Source organism: Aethalodelphis obliquidens, unplaced genomic scaffold (genome assembly GCF_003676395.1).
Source record: "Aethalodelphis obliquidens isolate GAN/ISIS:26980383/991018 unplaced genomic scaffold, ASM367639v1 scaffold7, whole genome shotgun sequence".
Classification (NCBI taxonomy): domain Eukaryota; kingdom Metazoa; phylum Chordata; class Mammalia; order Artiodactyla; family Delphinidae; genus Aethalodelphis; species Aethalodelphis obliquidens.
In genome coordinates, this window is record NW_020837951.1 from 7450440 (window position 1) to 7470952 (window position 20513).

The 20513-nt window shown below is 57.9% G+C and overlaps 1 protein-coding gene and 1 non-coding gene across 2 annotated transcripts; one reads left to right on the forward strand and one right to left on the reverse strand.

Annotated features, from left to right (window-relative positions):
- Positions 1-1773: 1773 nt before the first annotated feature.
- On the reverse strand, positions 1774-19779 carry SLC27A4 (solute carrier family 27 member 4). The gene is made up of 13 exons (XM_027104691.1): positions 18487-19779; positions 17000-17166; positions 14998-15392; positions 13555-13713; positions 12036-12105; positions 11837-11928; positions 10907-11016; positions 10428-10637; positions 10132-10258; positions 9431-9568; positions 9140-9304; positions 8903-9049; positions 1774-6668 (listed from the first exon to the last, which is right to left on the reverse strand). The coding sequence occupies exons 2-13, from the start codon at positions 17158-17160 to the stop codon at positions 6511-6513; spliced, it is 1932 nt and encodes a 643-aa protein (XP_026960492.1). The 5' UTR covers positions 17161-17166; positions 18487-19779; the 3' UTR covers positions 1774-6510.
- Positions 19147-19236, forward strand: TRNAR-UCU (transfer RNA arginine (anticodon UCU)). Its single transcript is given in 2 exon segments — positions 19147-19183; positions 19201-19236. It is a non-coding gene; the product is annotated as a tRNA-Arg (tRNA).
- Positions 19780-20513: the final 734 nt, after the last annotated feature.

Sequence of the window (20513 nt, forward strand, 5' to 3'; positions counted from 1 at the left end):
TTTTGGGTGGGGCGTGTGCGTGCGTGTGTGTGTGACATTATTAGAACTGTGTTTTAAAATATCCTTCTAAAAAAAAATAAAAAATAAAATAAAATAAAAATATCCTTCCTGGGACTTCCCTAGTGGTCCAGTGGTTAAGACTCTGTGCTACCACTACAGGGGGCGCGGTTTCAATCCCTGGTCGGGGAATTAAGATTCTGCATACTGTGAGGCGTGGCATATAAATAAATACATACATATATAAACAGATTTAAAAATATCCGGGCTTCCCTGGTGGCGCAATGGTTAAGAATCTGCCTGTCAACGCAGGGGACATGGGTTCGAGCCCTGGTCTGAGATCCCACATGTGTCAGAGCAACTAAGCCCGTGCGCCACAACTACTGAGCCCACGCACCACAACTACTGAAGCCTGCACACCTAGAGCCCATGCTCCACAACAACAGAAGCCACTGCAATGAGAAGCCCACGCACCGCAATGAACAGTAGCCCCCGCTCACCACAACTAGAGAAAGCCCGCTCGCAGCAACGAAAATAAACAAATAAATAAATAAATAAATGTATTAAAAAAAAAACAAAAAACCTTCCTGGCTGCAGTGTGGAGAACGTTTGGGGGGAACAGGGAAAGAGACAGGGAGACCACTTTTGCCTGTTACAAAAGCCCAGGGCACAAAAGGGGTGAAGTGGATCTCCCAGGGCATCTAAACCACACTTCCAAAATCGAACCAAGCATTAGTAGAGAAGGTGGGGTAGCCTGGTGGTTAAGGGTGGATATAAGGATGTAGTCATCACTAAGAGCTGGGAGTTCAACTGCCGGCTTTACATCCAGGTCCCACCACTTCCTACTGTGTCTTTGGTTAAGTCCCTAACGTCTTTGTGTCTCAGTTTCCTCATCTGTAAAATGAAGACAGTAACAGCCCCCATAGGGTTGCAGTCAGAACTAAGTGAGTTCTTGGCACAGTGCCTCGCATCCTAAAACGGGCTCCCCCTGTTCCCCATCTCAAGGATACCACTGCCATCCATGGAAACACCCCAGCAAGACACCTTGGGCATTGTTCTTAATTCTCTTCCACACCCAGACAGTCACCACATTTGGACTCGTCTCCTTGCTAAGCTGATTTTGCAACCCCACGTTCTTCCGTTCTTCCACCACTGCCACCCCCATCACCTCTCACCTGCACCTACTTCTCTGGCCTGCCTGCCTCCCACTCCCTCCCTCTGGCCTTGGCTTCCTTGTATAATTCGACTCCACAGACATCCCTGAGCACCTTCCGTGTATCAGGCACGGTTCCAGGTCACTGGCAAAATGAGGGCAAATGAGACAGCCCTGGTCCTCGAAAAGCACAGAAGAATCCTGTGGTAAATGGAAAGGCCCCAGTGGAAACTGTGAAACTCAGTCTCCCCAATCTGTAAAGAAGGTTTTGGGGCCAAATGATCTCTTAAGGTCTTTTCAGCAAAAATATTCTAGGGAATTCCCTGGTGGTCCAGTGGTTAGGAGTCTGCACTTTCACTGCGAAGGGCCTGGGTTCGATCCCTGGTTGGGGAACTAAGATCCCACAAGCAGCACAGTGAGGTATTAAAACACACACACACACACACACACACACATATTCTAAGATATTTCCACCGGCTCCTCCAAGGGCTGAGCTCTAGAAACCTTGCCTGATTCATCCTAGAGCCTTAGCTCATAATAAAGAGCTTCATACATTGTACAGATCTGGTAGGTGCTTGCTGAATGAGTTAATGAATGAATGCATGAGCAAACACATATCAATCCCCTGCTCAAAGCCATTTAATGTCTTCTCTTTGCTGACAAGGTAAAGGCCTCTGACTTTAGCCCACCTCTATGAGTTGAATATCCTCTAACCCTGTGAACCGCTGCCTTCTGAGGCTGGAATGGGAAAGCTAAGGAGCTTTTGAAAAGCTTCATCCATTTGACAAACATTCACTGAGCACCTATTAAGTGCCAGGTCCAATGCTGGTGCTGGGAACACAATGGTGAACAAAACCAAGGGGTCCCTGCCTTCCTAGGGCTGATGTTTTGGAAAAGACACAGATGTGAAAATAGATGACACAGTGCAATCAGTAGCATGAAGGGGTAACACGGGGGCCTGTGGGAGCTGGAGGAGGGCCCTGTCCAGCCCTGGGGTTAGGCAAGCCTTCCCAGAGGAAGTCACATCGAAGGCCAAGTCCCAAGGAATTGTGGGAGGTGGAGGTGGGCAGGAGAGGGCATGTAGGGAGGCCAGAGGGAACCCTTCCCACATTTCAACAGGCAGGGGGGCCTCCAGCTTCTCCTGGCAAAGCCCCAGAGACTGGGAGCTCACTTCTCGGTAAGTCAGCCCACTCTGAATGCCTGGCTCTCATTCTTAGAAAGTCCTTTCTCCTGACCCCAAGCCTACCCTACTCAACCTCCTAATTAGTAACAATAACAGTTTAACATGTTATACTCATTCAGCGAGTACTGACCCCCACTCTGCCTCTGCCAGGAGCTTCACATGCATGACCTGATTGATGCCTCACAGGGGCTACTATTAGCGCCATTTTTCAAATGTGAAAACTGAGGCTGAGAACCGGTGACTTGTTCACGGACCCCTACGTGTCAGGCCTCGACCCCAGGTTGTTGCGCCTTCAGGATCCCTGACCCTCGCTGCGTCCTGTTGGGCTTGGCTCACCCAAATGCCTTCCCCTGGGATCCACGCAGAAGAGGGGCTTGGGCCCCAACCCTGTCCCTCCAGCAGGCCGGCTAGCCGGGTGTTGGTCTCCATCCCCTCTGAAGCTCCTAGGGAGACAATGGCGGGGTCTGCAGGGGAGACGAGGGCGCGGGGGCCCCCCTGCCCGCTGCCCTTTGTCTCCCCGCCTGCTCCCCTCGTGCGCCCCGGGAGGCTGGGAGGCGCCTCTTGCAGGCTTCCACCTCCCATTCTTGTGCTAATTGGGTGTCAAGCTGAGATCAGTGAGAAAGAAATCCTCCCCGGCTCGGGTTAAACTGCCGCCAAAGATGAGGGCTGAGCCCAGAATATCATTAGGCCGGGAGGAAGCAGGGCCCCCTCCTCCAGGGGAGGGGCTGGCCACGCATTCAGGCCCCTTTGAAAGTCACTCGGTCGCCCCTTCCCTTGCCGCCAGCGCCTCAATAGGCCCCTCAGAGGTATTTAACCTTCTTCCCAGGGATTGAAAGTGATACACCAAGCACTGGCCTGGGCAGCCACTCGCCCGTCTAAGGGTGGTAGGACCTCTGGGACGCTCAAGGCAGGCCCCTTCCAGCCTCCCCGGCCCAGCCTGCAGATGGGAACACTGAGGCGCTGGGAAGGGGGCTTGCATCCCAGCACTGCTATATTCACAGGCCCTGTGGTCTGTGGAGAGACTTAGCTTCTCTGAGCCTCAGATTCCTCATCTGTGGAGTGCGGGTAAAAATTGTAGCTGCTCTGTGTGACGGATTTAATGAAATAACGCACATCAAGTGCTTGGCCTCACGTCCTGCACATGGGAAGTGCTCCACACGTGGTGGCTGTCAGCAAGTCGAAGGCAATGGGTTTGGCCTGATACAAGGATTTCCTAGCTGAGCCCCCAGTCCTCAAGTGTGCAAGAAACGCCCACAAAGGATTCACTCTGCATACCTGGCCTCAACTCTCCCCCCAGTCCCACCGCTGCAGCCTCACTGCCCTTCTTTCATCTGCCCTGCTCGCCCTTCCCTGCCCTTCACCTCCAGGCCTTTATGTTTTGTGGCTCCTTCTGTCTGGGCCATTCTTCCCTCTCCTATTCTTGGATGACTCTTCCGTGAAAAGCCTCTGTGACCATGAAACGCGACTTCCTCACCTCCCCCACACGCCGACCAGGGCTCTGGGTTAGGGTGCAGCTAAGCACACACCCTTTGCTTCTTGACTGGCTAGGACCCTCTCCTCTGCCCCAGATAGTGGGCTCCCTGAGGGCAGATCTGACCATGCCCCGCCCCCCTGCACAGAGTAGGGCTTTAGCATCTGCTCCATTGATGTACTTACACAGTGCTTTGTAAACTGTGAAGTGCTATGTAAATGTCAGGAAATGCCCAGTAAACAGTAGCTATCCTTAACTTCACAAGCAGGTATTGAGCACCGACTACAGGCCCGGGGTGGGGGGGTGGGGGGTGGCGGGGGATGACTCACACAGCCATGGTTTGGGATGACCAAAAGCAGACAGGAGAGCTGCAAGGCCCAGGGGCCCACCAGCCCCGTCCCTTCATGGAGGGGCTGGGAGCGGATGCTGGTGCAGAAGTGGGAAACGGGCCTAGTCTGGGGTCTTAACACCTCAACACTACTCCTTTTTTCTTTTAACTACCACGTACTGCACAGCTATCAGCATCAGACCCCGTGCTGAGAGATTTCCAAGCACGATCTCATTACACGTTCACAATTGTCCCGAGGTAGGGATTCCTAGACCACCATTTATGGGAGAGGAAACTGAGGCCTAGCCTGGCAAATGGACTTGAACTCAGGCCTGACCGGCTCCTCAGCAGGAGCTTTTAACCACCACTCCTTACTGCCTCTGGGTGACTGTGTTCAACCAGGGGAAAGGAACAGGGACCACTGGGGGGCTCCTTCCCGTCGGAGAGCAGTCATTGCTGTGGGTTAAAGACACAAAGCTTCACTGTCAGCCAAGTCCAGCCCCTTGGGAGCCTGATCAAAGGCCCACCACAGAGTCCTCTGGGATGAGTACCGCTGGGGGTGAAGTGGGGACTTGCACTCCCTCCTTCCAGCTTCCCTTGGCTGAGCGCCAAAGGCTGGACTGGATTCTGCAGGACCCGTGCGCCCTCTGCTGGTCACACTAGGGCACTGCAGCCATGCCTGCCACTCCCAAACCCCACCCGCATCAGCCTCGCTCTGCAGGGGCCAACTCCAGCGCTGCCTCCCTCTTCTCCCAAGAGTGGCACCAGACTCCACTATCTTTCAAAGGTCACTCCCCCAGGAGGCACCCCAGATTTCTCACCCTGGTCACCCACCACCCAGTCAGCTGCTGGCCTGGGGTGTGGCTCACAGTTGGCTCCACAAGCATGCGTGGAATGGAAGCTCATCTGGCTTTCCTGTTGCCTTCTGCACCAAGGAGCAGCGGGAAGGGCAAGGGGCTGGGGCTGGCATTCCAGTCCCCACTACTTGCTGTGTGACCTCAGTCAAGTGACAGACGGTGCTGAGGGTTAAATAGTGAAGATGACGCCCTGGGGCACACACTGCCTGCTGCCCTGGCTTGGGGTGGACCCCCTTTCCATTGGGCTGTGCACATTTCCAGCCTGCGTGCGACTCCAGGGGTTGGGCCCTAGGGGACAGCTGGCCCTCCGCTGGCACTGCTGACAGCTCTGCAAACACTGTTCCAGGAAGCTTTCCTAGACTCTACCCAGCTGGTTAGGCAGCCCTGCTCTGCCTTGCACGGCACCCCTGCCAACCCCCCTGGGAAAATGCACCCCTGGCAGAAGGAACAGCATGGGCAAGGGTCTGGAGATGGGACCCTGTGCTGGGTTAGGGTTTCCTCCCTCAACGGCTCTGAACAGCCTTTTCCTCATACTGGCTCCCTTTAGCTCTCTGAATCCTAACTGATCATTCCCTTGTCACAGAGACAACAAAGTCACTTGCCCAACGCGCAAGCTCGTGACACAGCTGGTTTAGACTCTCAAGATCATGCTGTTAAAACACCCTGCCAGGCTCAGGTGGGAACTGCCCCCCATCTAAGATAACCTGCTATATCCCTCAGTCCAAATGAACGAATGAATGGAGGAGTGAATGGGGCAGAAGCTGGGGCCTGAGCAGGATGGGGTGAGCTCAGGTGGCATCACACGGGCAGGGGGAGGAAGGCAGAGTTTATTGGCCCCTGAGCACCCCTCACCCCTTCTCCCTTCATAGCCAGGCCAGGACGGAGACGGAGGAGGGGACAAGGACAGACCCACAAAGACAGATAGGCCCTGCCTGAGGGACAGCCAGGCAGGCACCCAGAGAGAGGGCGATGAGACGGGTGCTCCGTCCAGGCTGCCTGCTACAGGTCCAGGCTGCCTGCTACAGGTCAGTCCCTCTCCTGCCCTCCTAGAGGCACCGGCAGGGCTGAGGACGCTTGAGTGGCTCCAGGGCCTGGATCCTATTCGGACACCTGATCAACGGCCACTGCTGCCCCCGCCCACTCTGCTGGCTTCCTGGGTCTGGGGGCTTCTGCCCTGGTCCCGTTTACAAGCTGCCTGTTCTCTGGAGAGTGCTTGGTGACCCTCCACCTCCCCTGTCCTGCCCTAAGACATCACCCTGAGGGGCCCAGTCTCAGTCTCAGCCTGGGGCCCAGAGGCCCCCTGAAGACACAACATGGAGATGAGGCTTTCACAGAAAGCCTTGGGGGGAGGGGGAGGCAGCAGTGAGTCCCTTGGCAGTTTTGAGGGGTGGGGGTCGGCACCTCGGGGTTGTGAGGCCAGGCTCTTCTTGCTTTGGTCTGGCTTTGCCCAGGAACCCTCTGGGGTGGGAGCTGGTGCTCTGGGTCCAGCATCCGGTGGCCCTCAGAGGGACTCGGGGCAAATCACAGCTTCTCCTCGCCTGCCTGGATGCGAGTGTAGGCCTCTCGGTCCAGAGGGACATAGCGGCCCTTCCGGACATCCAGGTAGAACAGTGGGTCTTTCACAACTGTTAGGTCAAAGCCCTCCTTCCGCAGGTCTGTCTTCTGTAGCTTGAAGGTCCCTGAGGGAGGGAGAAGACAAGGGGGAAGAAGGGTCAGAAGGGTGTAGGGCTGGGGCCCAAGCTCTCAGAACCCGCCCTCCCGCCAGGGTTGCGGAAGGGAGAGGAGGGCTGCAGAGGACACCGGAAAGGGGAGGCATGGGAGGAGGGGCACCGCCCTCTACAGTTTGCAAAGGCTCCATCCATTACATTATGTATCACTCTTCAGAGCAGCCCCGGCAAAGGGGAAGGGGCCGAGTTACCCACGCCTTTTTGCAGACAGGGAAACGGAGACCTGAAGAAGAGAAGCTATTCTTTCAGGGCCACATGCTGAGTGACAGCAGAGTGAGGACCAGACCGCAGGTCTTCCCTGATGGCTCCCCCTCATCTGAGCACCTCCCAGGTACAGGCGTGATCTCATGCAATCTGCACATCAACCCCAGGGGCAGGTGCACAACCATATTCTATGGATTCTAAGATGCACAAGATTTCAGATTTCAACATCTCTGAAATAGCTCAATTCGTGTTTTTTCCCCTTAGTAGTATGTAATATAAATTATGCAACTTTCAATCAACGGTCTTAGCTCCTCTATATAGACAAGAAGACTGATGCTCAGAGGCACATATCTGAGCCAACGTCACACAGCTCGTAGGCAATGGAGCTGGGATTTGAACCCAGGTGTGATAGATGCCAGAAATGGCTACAGCTTCTCCCCAGGTACTCCTCTGCCGCGTGGACTGGCCACTTCTCCCAGCAAGAGATGGAGTCTTTCTCAACGGCTGCTTGAATCCAGACTGGCCTTACAACTGGCTCTGACTCACAGAATGCGGAAGAGGCCATGTTGTGGGTGGTCTAGGCCTCAAGGGGCCTTGCAGCTTCCATCCCCACCCTCTCGGGGTGCCCTGAGACCAGTCTAGCCTCTGAAGGAGGAGAAACCACATGGAACAGAGCAGAACCACCCCAGGAAGGGCCGCTTAGACGGGCGCTAAGTGGGTAGTCACTGGCCATATGTGGCTACGCAAATTTAATTAAAATGAAACGAAATTTAAAATTCAGTTTCCGCGTCACACTGGTCCCACTTCAAGCGCTCGGGGCTGGTAGCTGCCGTGACGGAGAGCGCAGAGCGCAGCTAGAGCACACTGCCGTCACCACCGTTCTGTGGACATCACTGCAGAGCCGACCCGCTGGAAGCCCCACGTGAGGGTGGCCCTCTTACACCCGATGGCACTATTTGACCCTAGATGGGGCCAACAGAAGAACACTCAGCTGGACTTAACCCCAAACTGCTGACCCACAAATTGTGAGCAAATAAAATGGCTGTTCTGAGCCCTAAGTAAGTTTGGAGGCAGCCAGGACTGAGGAGAGTGGAGGGGAGGTCAGGGCATGAGCCTCAGAGCTTCCTGCCCAGAGAAGCTCTCAAGAGGACCAACAGACAGAAGGAGGGCACCACCCCGCCGTGTGCCGGTGGACCCACCACTCGCCCCTCCCCCTGGGCCACCTGCAGCCTCCCCCAGCCTCCACACAGGACAGGAATCTGACCAGGTCACTACCTTGCTCAAACACTTCTGTGGCTCCCTACTGCCCCCGGTATAGTCCAAGCCCCCTTCCCCGGCCCACAAGGCCCCCCTGCTGCCCTTGCCACCCCACCTCACGCCGCTGCCCACCCCTCACTGCTCCAGCTTTGCGGGCCTCCTTTCATTCCTCTAGCAGCCAAGTGCCTCCCTGCCTCAGGGACTCCGCAGTGGCTGTTCCCAGAGCCCGGAAGGCCTCCCACCCCCACGAAGTCCTCCCTCTCTCCCTCCCTCTCACTCTCAGGTCTCCGCTGAAACCGCACCTCCTCAGGGGAGCCTCCCAGTCACCCCCAACCCCCTCATTCACTTTCCTGTCAGTTTGATCTGCATTCCATTCTTTATCTTTGGAATTCCTTATCCTGTGGCTGCCTCCCCTGCTGCTCTAGAAGCTCCCAGAAGGCACAGGTCCTGCCGAAATTTGTCACCTGTACCCCCAGGGCCTAGCACAGTGCCTGGAGCAGACGAGACACTCAGTCGGTATTTGTTCTCAGTTGTCCCACTGAGAATGGGTGCACCCTCTCTCCCTGAAGCCTGGGTCTGCTCACAGGTAGGTCAGGTTACCAACCACTTGGCAAGGCTGTGGGTGAAGGCAAAACGACAGGCACCTCGGCCTCTCAGAAGGACCCAGGAAGGGGCCTTGGCCTGGCACCTGCGAGTTGGAGCTGGGGTCGGGGGTGGGGACAGACCTGTTTTGTGCAGCTCAGGCAGGAAGCGCAGGAAGATGGGGCGGGCGTACAGGGGCAGCTCCTTCTCCAGGAGCTGGGCTAAGCGCTCCAGGTCACAGCTGCCAGAGGGGTTGGCCACAGCGGCCATGCCGGCCCGGCCCTCGGTTCCTGGGGGTGGCAGAGTGGGCAGTGAGCGGCTGGCGATGGCCCCTGCGGCCCCTCCGCACACACGCCGGCACCTCCCGCCTCCCCGGGTACCTGGCACCTCGACGCCATACACGGCCACGTCGGCCATGGCCAGCAGGCGGCTGAGCGCGCCCTCCACCTCCGTGGTGGACACGTTCTCGCCTTTCCAGCGGAAGGTGTCCCCCGTGCGGTCCCGAAAGTACAGGTAGCCCAGCTCGTCCATCACCAGCACGTCGCCTAGAGGGGAGCTGGGTGAGCTGGGTCCCGGGGGTTCCCGGGGAGGTGCTCTCGGAGGGTGGCGAAAGGCCCCTTCCCCCTCCACCCCGAGGGGCGGCAAAGGCCTAGGGAGAGGTGCCCACCCACCGGTGAGGTAGGCCTGGTCCCCCTTCTTGAAGACATCCTTGGCGATCTTCTTGTTGTTGGCGCCCTGGTTGAGGTAGCCGTCGAAGCGCCGCAGGGGGTCCTGCTGGACGATGGCGCCCACCAGCTGGCCCGGCTCACCTGTGGGCAGGGGAGGCGGGGTCAGACCTGCCCTGGGGTCTCTTTCACACTGAGTGCACCCTGCAGCTGTCCACAGAAACGCCCACTTCTCCCCGCCCCACCCCGGGAGCCCCGAGGGCAGGGAGCGTCTTGGTAAAGTCTGGTCACTGAACAGATGGATGGAAAGTCGAACAAACAAATGACAGGGTGGTCAAGCCCTACGCGGACGGCCTAACCAGAGCCAGAGCCGGCACTCCCAGGGCCCTGGCTCTGCTTAAAGAGCTTTACGTTCTGTACCACATGGACTCCTCAGGACAACCACGTGCAGGTGAGGGACTCAGGCACAGAGCTGGGGGGCTGAGGCGGCCTGGGCCCAGGGTCCACAACACGAAAGTGCACGAAGGGACTGGGTGGATGGGACGGTGACTGAACGGATGCACGGATGAAGAAATAAATGCCTGGAAGCCCTCAGAGAAGATGACTTCTGGCTGCTGACCAGGATGGGGCTCCCCACCCACCGGCCCCACCCCCCTCCTGAGTCAGCCCCTCCCACTCTCACCCCCAACTGCAACCCTAGGGTAGACCTGGCTGGCATGGAAGGCAAACGCCATCAGGCCCCCGGATCAGCTCCATGGTGTCCTCGTTGACACGAACCAGCCGGATGGGGTACACGAAAGACAGGATGCGGCTGTTGAATCCACAGGCCCCCACCTGCAAAGGCCGAGACTCAGGCCCAGCTGCTCCCACCATGGGCCTGAAACTGGACAGTCTGGGGGCTGCGGGGGGCCTCCAGCACCCACACTCCCACACTGGAACTCTGCTCTCCCCTCTGCCACCCGTGCCTTCCGTGGTCCATCTGCGTCCCCAACCTGGGCCGCACCTGGCCGTCGAAGTTGCCCAGGCTGCAGTTGCACTCCGTGGCCCCGTAAAACTCGGCCACCTGGGAAATGTGGAAGCGGCTACAAAAGTTGGTCCAGATGGACTGCCGGAGGCCGTTGCCGAGTGCCATGCGCACCCGGTGCCGGTTTTCCGCCTCCCGGGGTGGCTGGTTCAGGAGGTAGCGGCAGAGTTCGCCGATGTACTGCACGATCTGGGGATGGACTTGGTGTGAGTCTGGGCCCCTGAGGCTACTCTTACTTCACTGCCCCCCAACCCCCCAAGCCCCTACCCCTACTACCCCAGGGGCCGGCTGTGCAATCCCTTCCCTCTCTGGGCCTCAGTCTTCCCATCTGAACAATGGGAGTGCTGCCCCAAATAAATGGCTGGCTGCCCTCAGCTGTAAGACAGATGTCCCTGGGTAGACCTGGCGGGAGGGTCCCGAGGGGCCGGGGATGCTCATCCCCTTCCCCTCTCACTCACTGTGCAGTTGTATTTGATACAATCGTCCCAGAAGCGGGAAGCTGAGAACTTCTTCCGGATCACCACCGTCATGCCATGGAGCAGGCACTGCCCGATTCCCACGATGTTTCCTGAAGGCAGAGGGGTGGGCCTCAGAGGTCAGGTAGACAGGAGACCCTTCCCTCCAGAGCCTCCTCTTGTACAGCCCAATCTCCTCAAAGGCTCTTTCCCTTTCTCTCTCCTGTCCTGTCCCTCCAACACTAACTGGTCATATCTCTCTCGCCAGTCAGACACCTTCCATGGCTCCCCAGTGCCTATAGGATTGAGTACGCAATCCTTAGACTGTCCTCTGAGGCCTCTGGAGCTGGCCCCAAGCTCCTGCTCCCATACCCGTAACGCTACCATTCAGCCAGGGGGCACTGAGCTAGCCCGCCTAGCTTCTGCACCTCACATCTGCCTGCCTTGGGTGCACCTCCTCCAGGAAGCCTTCCAGGCCATCACTGGGCTCTTCCCTTGAACTGAGCTCCTGCTCCCTGCCTCTCCCCATACTCAATGCCATTTCTTGTATTAAGAGTCAGGATAGGGTCCCATCATTCATCCTGCCCCAAACACACACAGCCAAACCCTAAGCACCTTGAGGGCAGGAATTACATTTATTCCATCTCTGTCTTTCTAAAAGCTCCTAAGACCAAGCAGCTCCTAAGACTGTGCATACCTGTGGGAGCGACCTGAATGGTCAGACCAGCCCAGGTGCCCTGCGGGACACGGCCACACACACCACTTTTGCTGGTGAGGCCACTTTCATTCAGAGATCAAAGCCCACGTCTGTATTTGAACCCAGATTTGACTCCAAAGCTCAAATGTTTCTACTGCAACATGCTGCCTGCCAAGAAGGGTGGGGCTTCCAAGACTCTGGGGGTGCTGGAGGCTGAGTGGACAGGCCTGGAATACCTGCAGAGTGGTAGAGGGGGAGACAGTCGTAGACGATGTCGTCGGGCCGCATGCGGAAGCCGTAGTACACCAGGGCAGCCATGCGGTAATACCTGGGAGGGCAGAGGGCCAAGGGCTCTGTGGGCCGCTGGAAAGGCAGGAGGAGCGGCTCCGAGGCCCCACCATCCCCAGGCCTCCCCCCAGGGCACCTTCCCCTTACCTGCTGTGCACCACGATGGCAGCTTTGGGCAGCCCTGTGGTGCCTGACGTGTAGATGTAGAAGAGCTTATCTGAAGAAAACAGACACAGGAATGGCTGTGAGAGGGGGCAGCACAGGGCTGGGCAGAGAGTCAGGCAGGCAGACATCTGTAGGTGTACATCACTCAACACCCACTCCCATCACACCTCCTCCAGAAAGCCTACACTGATGCCCCCAAGCACCACTCTCCGCTCTAATGCCTGCACTGCTTCCTTCAACGAACTTTTTCCGAGCCCTCGCTCTGTGCCAGGCCCGGGGAGACATCAGTGACTAAGATGAGCACAGGCCTTGCCTGCGTGGAGGTGAGAGCCAAGTGGGACAGGAAGATGAGGACACGGGTATTTCCAATACTGAGCGCAGAGTGTTGGGAAGCACAGGGCCTGCCAAAGCCCAGCTGCAGCGCTTGACCCAGGCTCCAGGGAGGAGAGGTGGCACCAGGGAGGGCTTCTCGAAGGAGGTGATGCCTACTGCGTGGGGAGGGTTAGCTGCAGGAAGCCGGGTGCAGAGGTAGCTTTTGCACCACTGACCATTTCTGTATTCCCCCACTGCCAGGACCAGGGATTGTCACGTTATGGTTTCTGTGTGAGGTCAGCTCCACCAGGCTGGAGGTTCCAGGAGGTCAGGAATGCCTCTGCACGTTATATAGTAACCATCTCACGTTCTCAGGGCGCGTGCAGTATGTCAGCCCTAGGCTTGGCGCCAGGTTCAACCAGCCAGAGTCCCGCCCTCAAGGAGCTTAAAAAAGCACCCGGCGGACCATATCCACACACGGCAGAGGTTAAACGATAATGACAATGACGGCCAGTTACTGAGCACTTCCGGTCATACCCTAGCTTTCCATTGGACCTTTTCCAACCCTCAAACACAGGTTCTGTTGCCATCCCCAATTTTATGGCTCTGGGAACCGAGGCTCAAAGCGCAGCTCAGGTGTTCAGGGTCATACATGGGAAGCAGTAGAGCTGGGATATGAACTTGGCCCAGGCTCTGAACACCCAGGCGATGCAGCAAGCCGTGGGCTGCAGGAGGCGGGCTGGAGTGGGCAGGAAGAGAGGTGAGAGGGCCTGGAAGGCTGCTCAGAAGTCGGGGGGAGGCAGCCCAGAGCAGGGAGGGGATCACAGACCAACAGGGGCCTGCGCTGAACAGGTGGTGGGTGACCATGCAAAGGGTCTCGCCCCTGGTCCAAGCGCAGCCCAAACTCAGGCGAGGCAGGCTCCTGGGTTCCACGTGATCCTGCGCGAGTCAGGCGTCAACGAAGGCTGTTCAAGAACTGCGTTCTGTGTGCCTGGCACTTTCACACACATCAGCTCATGCAGCCTTCATAGTAAGCCCAGGATCACTGTCCTCATTTTCCCAGATGGAAAAGGGAGGTGACATGACTCACTCCAGGTCACGCAGCAAGTTTACAGAAGAACCCAGGCCTTGAGGCCACTGCTCTGTCCCTGGCCATCTTAGAACCCCCCCGTGGGGGTGAGGGGCCCACCTACGAAGCCCTTGTTGGGGCGGCTGGGCAGGTGCTTAGGGGCATCTTCTAGCAGGGGGTCCAGGTGCTCCGTGCCGGCGGGCACTGCGCTGGCCTCCCAGGGACCGGTGCAGAAGAGGCTGATGGAGGGGTCCAGGCTGGCACAGATCTCAAGGACAGCTGTGGGGGAAACAAGGCAGATCAGCAGGCAGGCCAGGACACCCCGTGTTCCCAGGACCTCTGCTTGTGCCGGGGCTGAGCATGTTGTCAGGGGAGGCTGGCTGGGTAGGGCAGAGAGATGGGTGAAGCACCTGGGACCTCGTCATAAGGAAGATGCTGAGAGGAGCAACGGCTCCCATTAGCTGCTGGCTAACTACGCCACGGGCTCTTTACATGCATGCTCCTGCGCACACACCCCAGGAAACAGGTACCAATAACAGCCCATTTTACAGATGAGAAAATTGAGGTTGAGAATGGGAGGGATTCACTCACAGCTAGAATGTGCTGGAGCTGGGACTCAAAGCCAGCTCTATCTCACACCAAGGCTTACTATGGCCCTACCCACTGTACTATGCTAGTCTATGGGGGACTGGTTAGGAGGGAGGAGTGGGGGGTCAGAGGCCGGCAGCCCTCCAGCCTCTTCAGAGGGTGGGAATCTTCTCTCAGGCTCTCCTGTGCACTACACATGTCCAGATACTCACCCGCCCTGAGCGTAGGCCAGTCTGGCCCACACGGCCACAACTCCTCTGGCTTCCTCTTGACTTGTCCAACCCTCTCCCCTCTCCCTGCTGCATCTTTCCTCCTCCCCTTTCAGCATCTTAAGAACCTCTCCTGCCCATTATTCCACAGTCACAGCAGCATGGGGAGAGAGAACAGGGACACTGTGGTCAAAGCCCGAGATCAAACCCCGGTTCTGTCACTTAACAGCTGTGCGGCTCTGGGTGAGTGCCTCACGCCACTCTGAACCTCAGTCTCCTCATCTGTGAAGCCAAGATGACAATCTCTACCTCACCAGGCTTAGTGGAGATTAGAGCTGCTTTTGTAAAGCCCCAAACTCAGCACGTGGTCAGTGCCCAACGCGGTGGCCAATAAACATAAGCTCTGCAGGAGAGCAGGGAACAGATTCTTGTCCCCATTTTATAGATGAGGCCTAATTAGTCACAAGAACAGTTACCATTATGTCTGAGGGGTCACCTAGCATCGGCCACTGTGTTAATACTTCAGGTGAAGTGTCTCCCTGAAAACAGCAGGAGGCAGGTGCTATGGTGAGGAGACTGAAGCACAGGGTCTCACTCGGGTCTCCAGCCTACCAGGGGCACAGCCCAGGCCATCTGACTCCAGGGCTCATGCCCTTAACCGGTGAGCCACACAGACTCTCCCAGGGCTGGAGGGTGGCGGGGGGGGGGGGGCTGTGTGGCGGTCCCGTGGGACTCCCTGCCTATCCCCTGCCCCTTCGGGGCTCACCTGGGGCCATCTCGCTGCCAAAGATGAGGGCCCGGGCCTGGGAGGAGGTCAGGCAGTGGCGCAGCGCGTCCCGCCGGAGGTTGGTGTTGATGAGCGCTGCCTCCACGCCCAGCTTGGCCATGCCCAGCCACAGGCCCACAAACTCATTGCAGTTCTCCATGAAGAGGGCGACCACGTCGCCCGAGGCCAGGCCCCGCGCCTGCAGGAAGTTGGCCACGCCGCTTGAGTAGTCATCCAGCTGGCAGAAGGTCCAGTGGGTGTCCGTGCCCTCGAAGATCAGGGCCGTCTTGTCCGGGTGGCGCTGGACCGTGGAGGCGAACAAGATGGGCACCGTGCGCCGCTCCCGCAGGTAGCGTCGGACCTTGGCCTTCACCTTCAGGAGCACTAGGCCGCCGCTGGGTGTGGGAAGGGAGAGGGATGAGCAAGGGAGCTGTGACTGCTGGGCTTGGGAGTGGGGGTCCGGAGGCCCTGGTCTGATCACTTGTGACACCCCTTTCCCAGCACCTGTGTGCGGGGCAGCGATACATGCAGCGGCTCACTGATGCTGCACGATAACATCAGGGACCCGATAACACCAGGGACCCGGGCGATTACTCCCTCCCCGGTACAGAGGAGGAAACCGGTGCCAGGGCTTGCCCTGGGCTTTACGGGTGGAACGTGGCAGCGCTGACATTTGAACCTCAGTCCTGTCCGGCTCCAGAGTTCAACTCCAAGTACACTCTAAGCTCTGCTCTGAGTCTGCTGCTCTGTTGGGGACTTCCACGACTACAGGGCCCCAAGTCAAAGTCCAAACTCCTCCTCCTGGACCTCCCACACCCCCGTATTGTCCCTCTCCCCGTAACTGCCACAGTGAAAAAGGACGAGTTTGCGATTTGTCCCGTCTCCCTCCCGGTGAGCCCAGCAAGGTCCACCCTGTTCACCATCTTGCCCCCGGGTGCTGCTCAGTGCCAGGCACAGGGTAGATGTTCAATAAGTGTTTGTGGAATCACTTGGCAACATCCTCCTTTCCTGCCCCACCCGTGCCACCTCTGACCCCTGAACTCTCCTGGCCCCCCAGCCTCTGTGCCTTTGCTGATGCCGTGCCCTCTGGCTGGAGTCCCCCGCTCCCACTTCCTTGAGGTGACTCTCAAGTACAACTGCTTTTCCTCCAGGAGGCCTCCTCTGATTCCCCAGGGCCCGGGCCTGAAGCCATCTCCCTTTGTTCACGCTCCCACAGCTCTCTGCTGCGACCACCCTTCCTGCAGTGGCCACTCGAAACCTCCTTTTGCAATCAACTCAGACTGACAAATGCCGAGCCACCTGTTCTGGGTGTGGGTCGGGGTGCTGGGCACTGGGATACTACCGTGATTAAGACTGCCAGGGTCTCTGCCCGCATGGCACTGCCAGTTTAGGGATTGACTGTGTCCCCTCCGGTCTCCCTGACCAGTCTAAGCTTGGCCCAGGTCTGGGGCTGCCTCATTCCCCTCCCCACCCCAGGCCCCAGAGTCAGCTCAGCGCTTTTCACAGAGGAGGTAGCAGCAGGTGTTTCTGGTACAGGATATCCCCATGGACCATCCCTGACTTTCTCTGGGAAGCAGATTCTCCCTGACATGATTCAGGGCCTGCTCTAGAACTCAGTGCCCTCTCAGACTCATGCCAACTGGAGGACAGGGCCTCCTCCACAGGGTTCTTCTTCACCCTCTCACAAGTTAGAGCATGTTCTTAGGACTCCTTACAGAAGTCTCCTCAACACGCCCGGTGTTTGATGTATGTCCCAGGACCCCAAGTCTGCTCCAGGATAAAGAGCACCAAGTTAAGGAGATTCCCTGGGAGGAGACTTTGACCTTGGCAACAGAGGTACCACATACTATTGCAAGGGGAAGGGTGTGGAACACAGACTGCTCCTTTGGGACCTGGGTGCCCTGTGCTGGTAGAGACCATAGGGTCTGGCCTGGGGAGATTTGGGGGATTAGGAGCCCAGCATAGTGTAGGAAACCCAGGAAGGGTTGTACCAGGTACTCACAAGACATCACGCCTGACGGTCTTGACGAAGACTCGGACGAAGCGCCAGCCGCCAGACCCCAGGTAGAGGAAGAGCAGGGAGAAGCCGACTTGGGTCCAGGGCAGTTTCAGCACCAGCTTGGAGAACAGCAGCAGCCCCACCAGAGACGCCCCAAGCAGCATTGTGGCCTGTGGGCACAGGGCAGTCAGTGGACCCAAATGCCTGGATCCCCTACCTCCTGGCTTGGGCAACCAGGCCACTATCATCTCAAAGGGTTAATCTGTAGTGAGGCCATATTGAGTAGGGTAGCCGAGGACTGGGTCCCTTTCTGGGGCTGTCGGGAAGGGTCAGGCTAGAGGCATGGGACTTGAGGTGAGGAGTTCCAGGGCTGAGAGTCAGAGGCTGGGTTCTAGCCCCTAAGTCCCATCTCTGCCTATGACTCTCTGAATGACCTTGGGCAAGTCCCTTTCCCACTTCAGTCCTTAGTCTTCCCCTCTGTGCAATGGGTGTAATGAGAATTGCTCTCAGAGGCCCTTCCAACCAAAAGAAGACAGTCCACTCTCCTGACATCCAGGATCCCAACCAAAATGCCTTGAAGCGGGTATGGACTTGAGTGCCTCGGGCTCAACTCCCCACCCAGAGACCTACGGAGTTTCTGTGGATGATCAGGCCAAGCCACAACACCCAAAGGGGCAACTTCTTGAGAAGGGGCCCTGCTCAGTCCCTGCCCATAGGTCCAGGCAGTGCCATGCCTCTATTGGCCCACAGAGGGCGATGGAGAAAACAGGTGAGAGCCTGGAGGTGCCTGAGAGGTGACCGCACAGAAGGGAAAGGTGATTGAGGGAGAGGAAGAGGGGCTTGAAGTCACCCCCACAAACACACTCAGCAAGCCACTCAGATGAATCTTAGGGGATTGGGGCTTAAGGGGAGAGGAACGGCTGGCAGGGCTGAGATTAGGACTCTTGGACTCTATTCCTGGTGCTTTACAGACTTGCTCAAGGGGCAGCAGATGGGACTGTTTTCCTTCAGGTTCTCCTGTTCCTGGGGAGGGGCTGAAGGTCACGTCTATGAGGTAGCCTGAGATTCTTCAAGCCAGGACGAAGACATGGTCTGGACCACAGGGAACCCTTACACCATCTCTCCCTCCTCCACACGAAAAGCAAAAGCCGGGAGGGGGACGAACCAGCGTCTCCAACTCCAATGCCAAGGGTCTCCAAGGTCCTCAGACCTCTGGACTAACAGAGCCCGCCAGGGCAAAAGACAAGGACCCGTCCCGGAAAGCTGGGGGATGGGACGAGGAGGGAACGGGATGCCCAGATCTCCCGGGCCCCGATCCCGGGTCACTGCGGACCGCCTTGACCCCCAGAAAAGCCAGGGTAGCAGAGCGCCCGGCAAGGAGACAGAGCAGCAGGGCGCGCCCCCCACCCCAGACCGGTACCGCCACCTTCCCCGGACTCGGCCGGGCACATTCTCCCGCCCGGGGACCCATTGTCCTAGCCTGTGCTCACCTGCTGTCGGCCCCGCCGCGGAGCACGCAGTCCAGATGCGGCCCAGCTGCTGTAGCAGAGTGGGGAGCGCGGAGGAGCATCAGCCGCTCCTGGGCGCACAGAGCCGAGTCTCAGCAGCGTTTCCCCGGCTCTGCGCCCTGCACGGCCCAGCAGCTCGGCCGGCCCCGCCTGTCCCCGGGACTCCTCCCCTGCCCGTCTCCCGCCCGCCTCCCGCCCGCCTCCCGCAATCCAAACCGGCTGCGCCGGCCGGCACCGCCGCCTGCCGCGCCTTGCCCAGGGTGAGCACGCCGCAGAGCTGGCAACGCCGCGCAGCCTCCGCGAGCCCTACGCCGCCCGACCCAGCCCGTCCTACGCGCGCGACGGCTCCTGGCGGCGCCCCGCGCGGCACGCTGGGAGTTGTAGTCCGCGCCGCGCAGCGCCGCCGGACAGCAGAGGCCCCCGGGGCAGTGAGGAGGCAGGCGGGCTCTGCCTGGACCCCGACCCCCAATCCCTGGGCGTCCGGACGTGGGGGAGAACACCCCCACCGCACCGTTGGCGGGGAATCTGGAGTCCGCGCCCGGACCCAAGCAGAGTTCAGCAAAGGCCCGGCGCCACACCTAGAAGAACGCTAAAAAGTCTGTTTCAGGCAGAGGCGAGTCGGGTGTGAAGAATCTAGCAACTGGCTCTGTGGCGCAATGGATAGCGCATTGGACTTCTAGCTGGCCTCGTGTGGTTATTCAAAGGTTGTGGGTTCGAGTCCCATCAGAGTCAAATTTTGACAGCTCCTCCTTTACTTCCATTCGGAAATTTTACGGCCTCCAAGGCCACAAGGTTCAGAAGACCCAAAGGCTCCTGCAGACCTCAGACTGGCACCTGTGCTTCTGGGACAGCAATAAACTTGGTGTAGGGATTGCTGCGTAGGAACTCTTTCCCATCCTTGGTCTCTTGAAAGCAACCCGGCACACTTGGTGGCACGAAGGGCACGGATCTGGAGACCCGTATGTATCTTTGGCCTCTGAATGGTCTGGACCCTGAGGGCTGTGACCACGTTTGTCATGCCACCCAGTTCTGGGCCATCTGCCAACTTCCCACCCACTGTGTCACTCTGGACCTCTGAAAACTGGGTTCCTCGATAATCAAACACGTTGGGCATCCACAGTTGCCACTTGTCCTTAAATAGATTCCTTAATCCCTTAGTCCAGTCAAAGTCCTTAAAAATGAGGAAGGACAGTTTTCAGGGTATGTTTATAGGAATTAAAAATGAAATTTTGGGGCTTCCCTGGTGGCGCAGTGGTTAAGAATCCGCCTGCCAGTTCAGGGGACAGGGGTTCGAGCCCTGGTCCGGGAAGATCCCACATGCCGCGGAGCAACTAAGCCAGTGCACCACAACTGCTGAGCCTGCGCTCTAGAGCCCACAAGCCACAACTACTGAGCCCTCATGCTGCAACTACTGAAGCCCGCACACCTAGAGTCCATGCTGTGCAACAAGAGAAGTCACCGCAGTGAGAAGCCCGCGCACCACAACGAAGAGTAGCCCCTGCTCGCCGCAACTAGAGAAAGCCCGCGCGCAGCAACAAAGACCCAACACAGCCAAAAATAAATAAAATAAATTTATTTTGTTTTCAAAAAAAGAGGGCTTCCCTGGTGGCGCAGTGGTTAAGAATCCACCTGCCAATACAGGGGACACAGGTTCAAAATCTGGCTCGGGAAGATCCCACATGCCGCGGAGCAACTAAGCCCGTGTGCCACAACTACTGAGCCTGCGCTCTAGAGCCCGTGAGCCACAACTACTGAGCCCACGTGCCACAACTACTGAGCCCACGTGCCACAACTACTGAAGCCTGCGCACCTAGAGCCCGTGCTCCACAAGAGAAGCCACGACAATAACAAGCCCGGGTACCGCAACAAAGAGTATCCCCCACTCACCGCAACTAGAGGAAGCCCACGTGCAGCAACGAAGACCCAACACAGCCAAAAAAAAAAAAAACCACCATAAAACAGCTCCTGCTTGGGCCCTTTCTTTGGGCATCACCTCACACACCCCCACA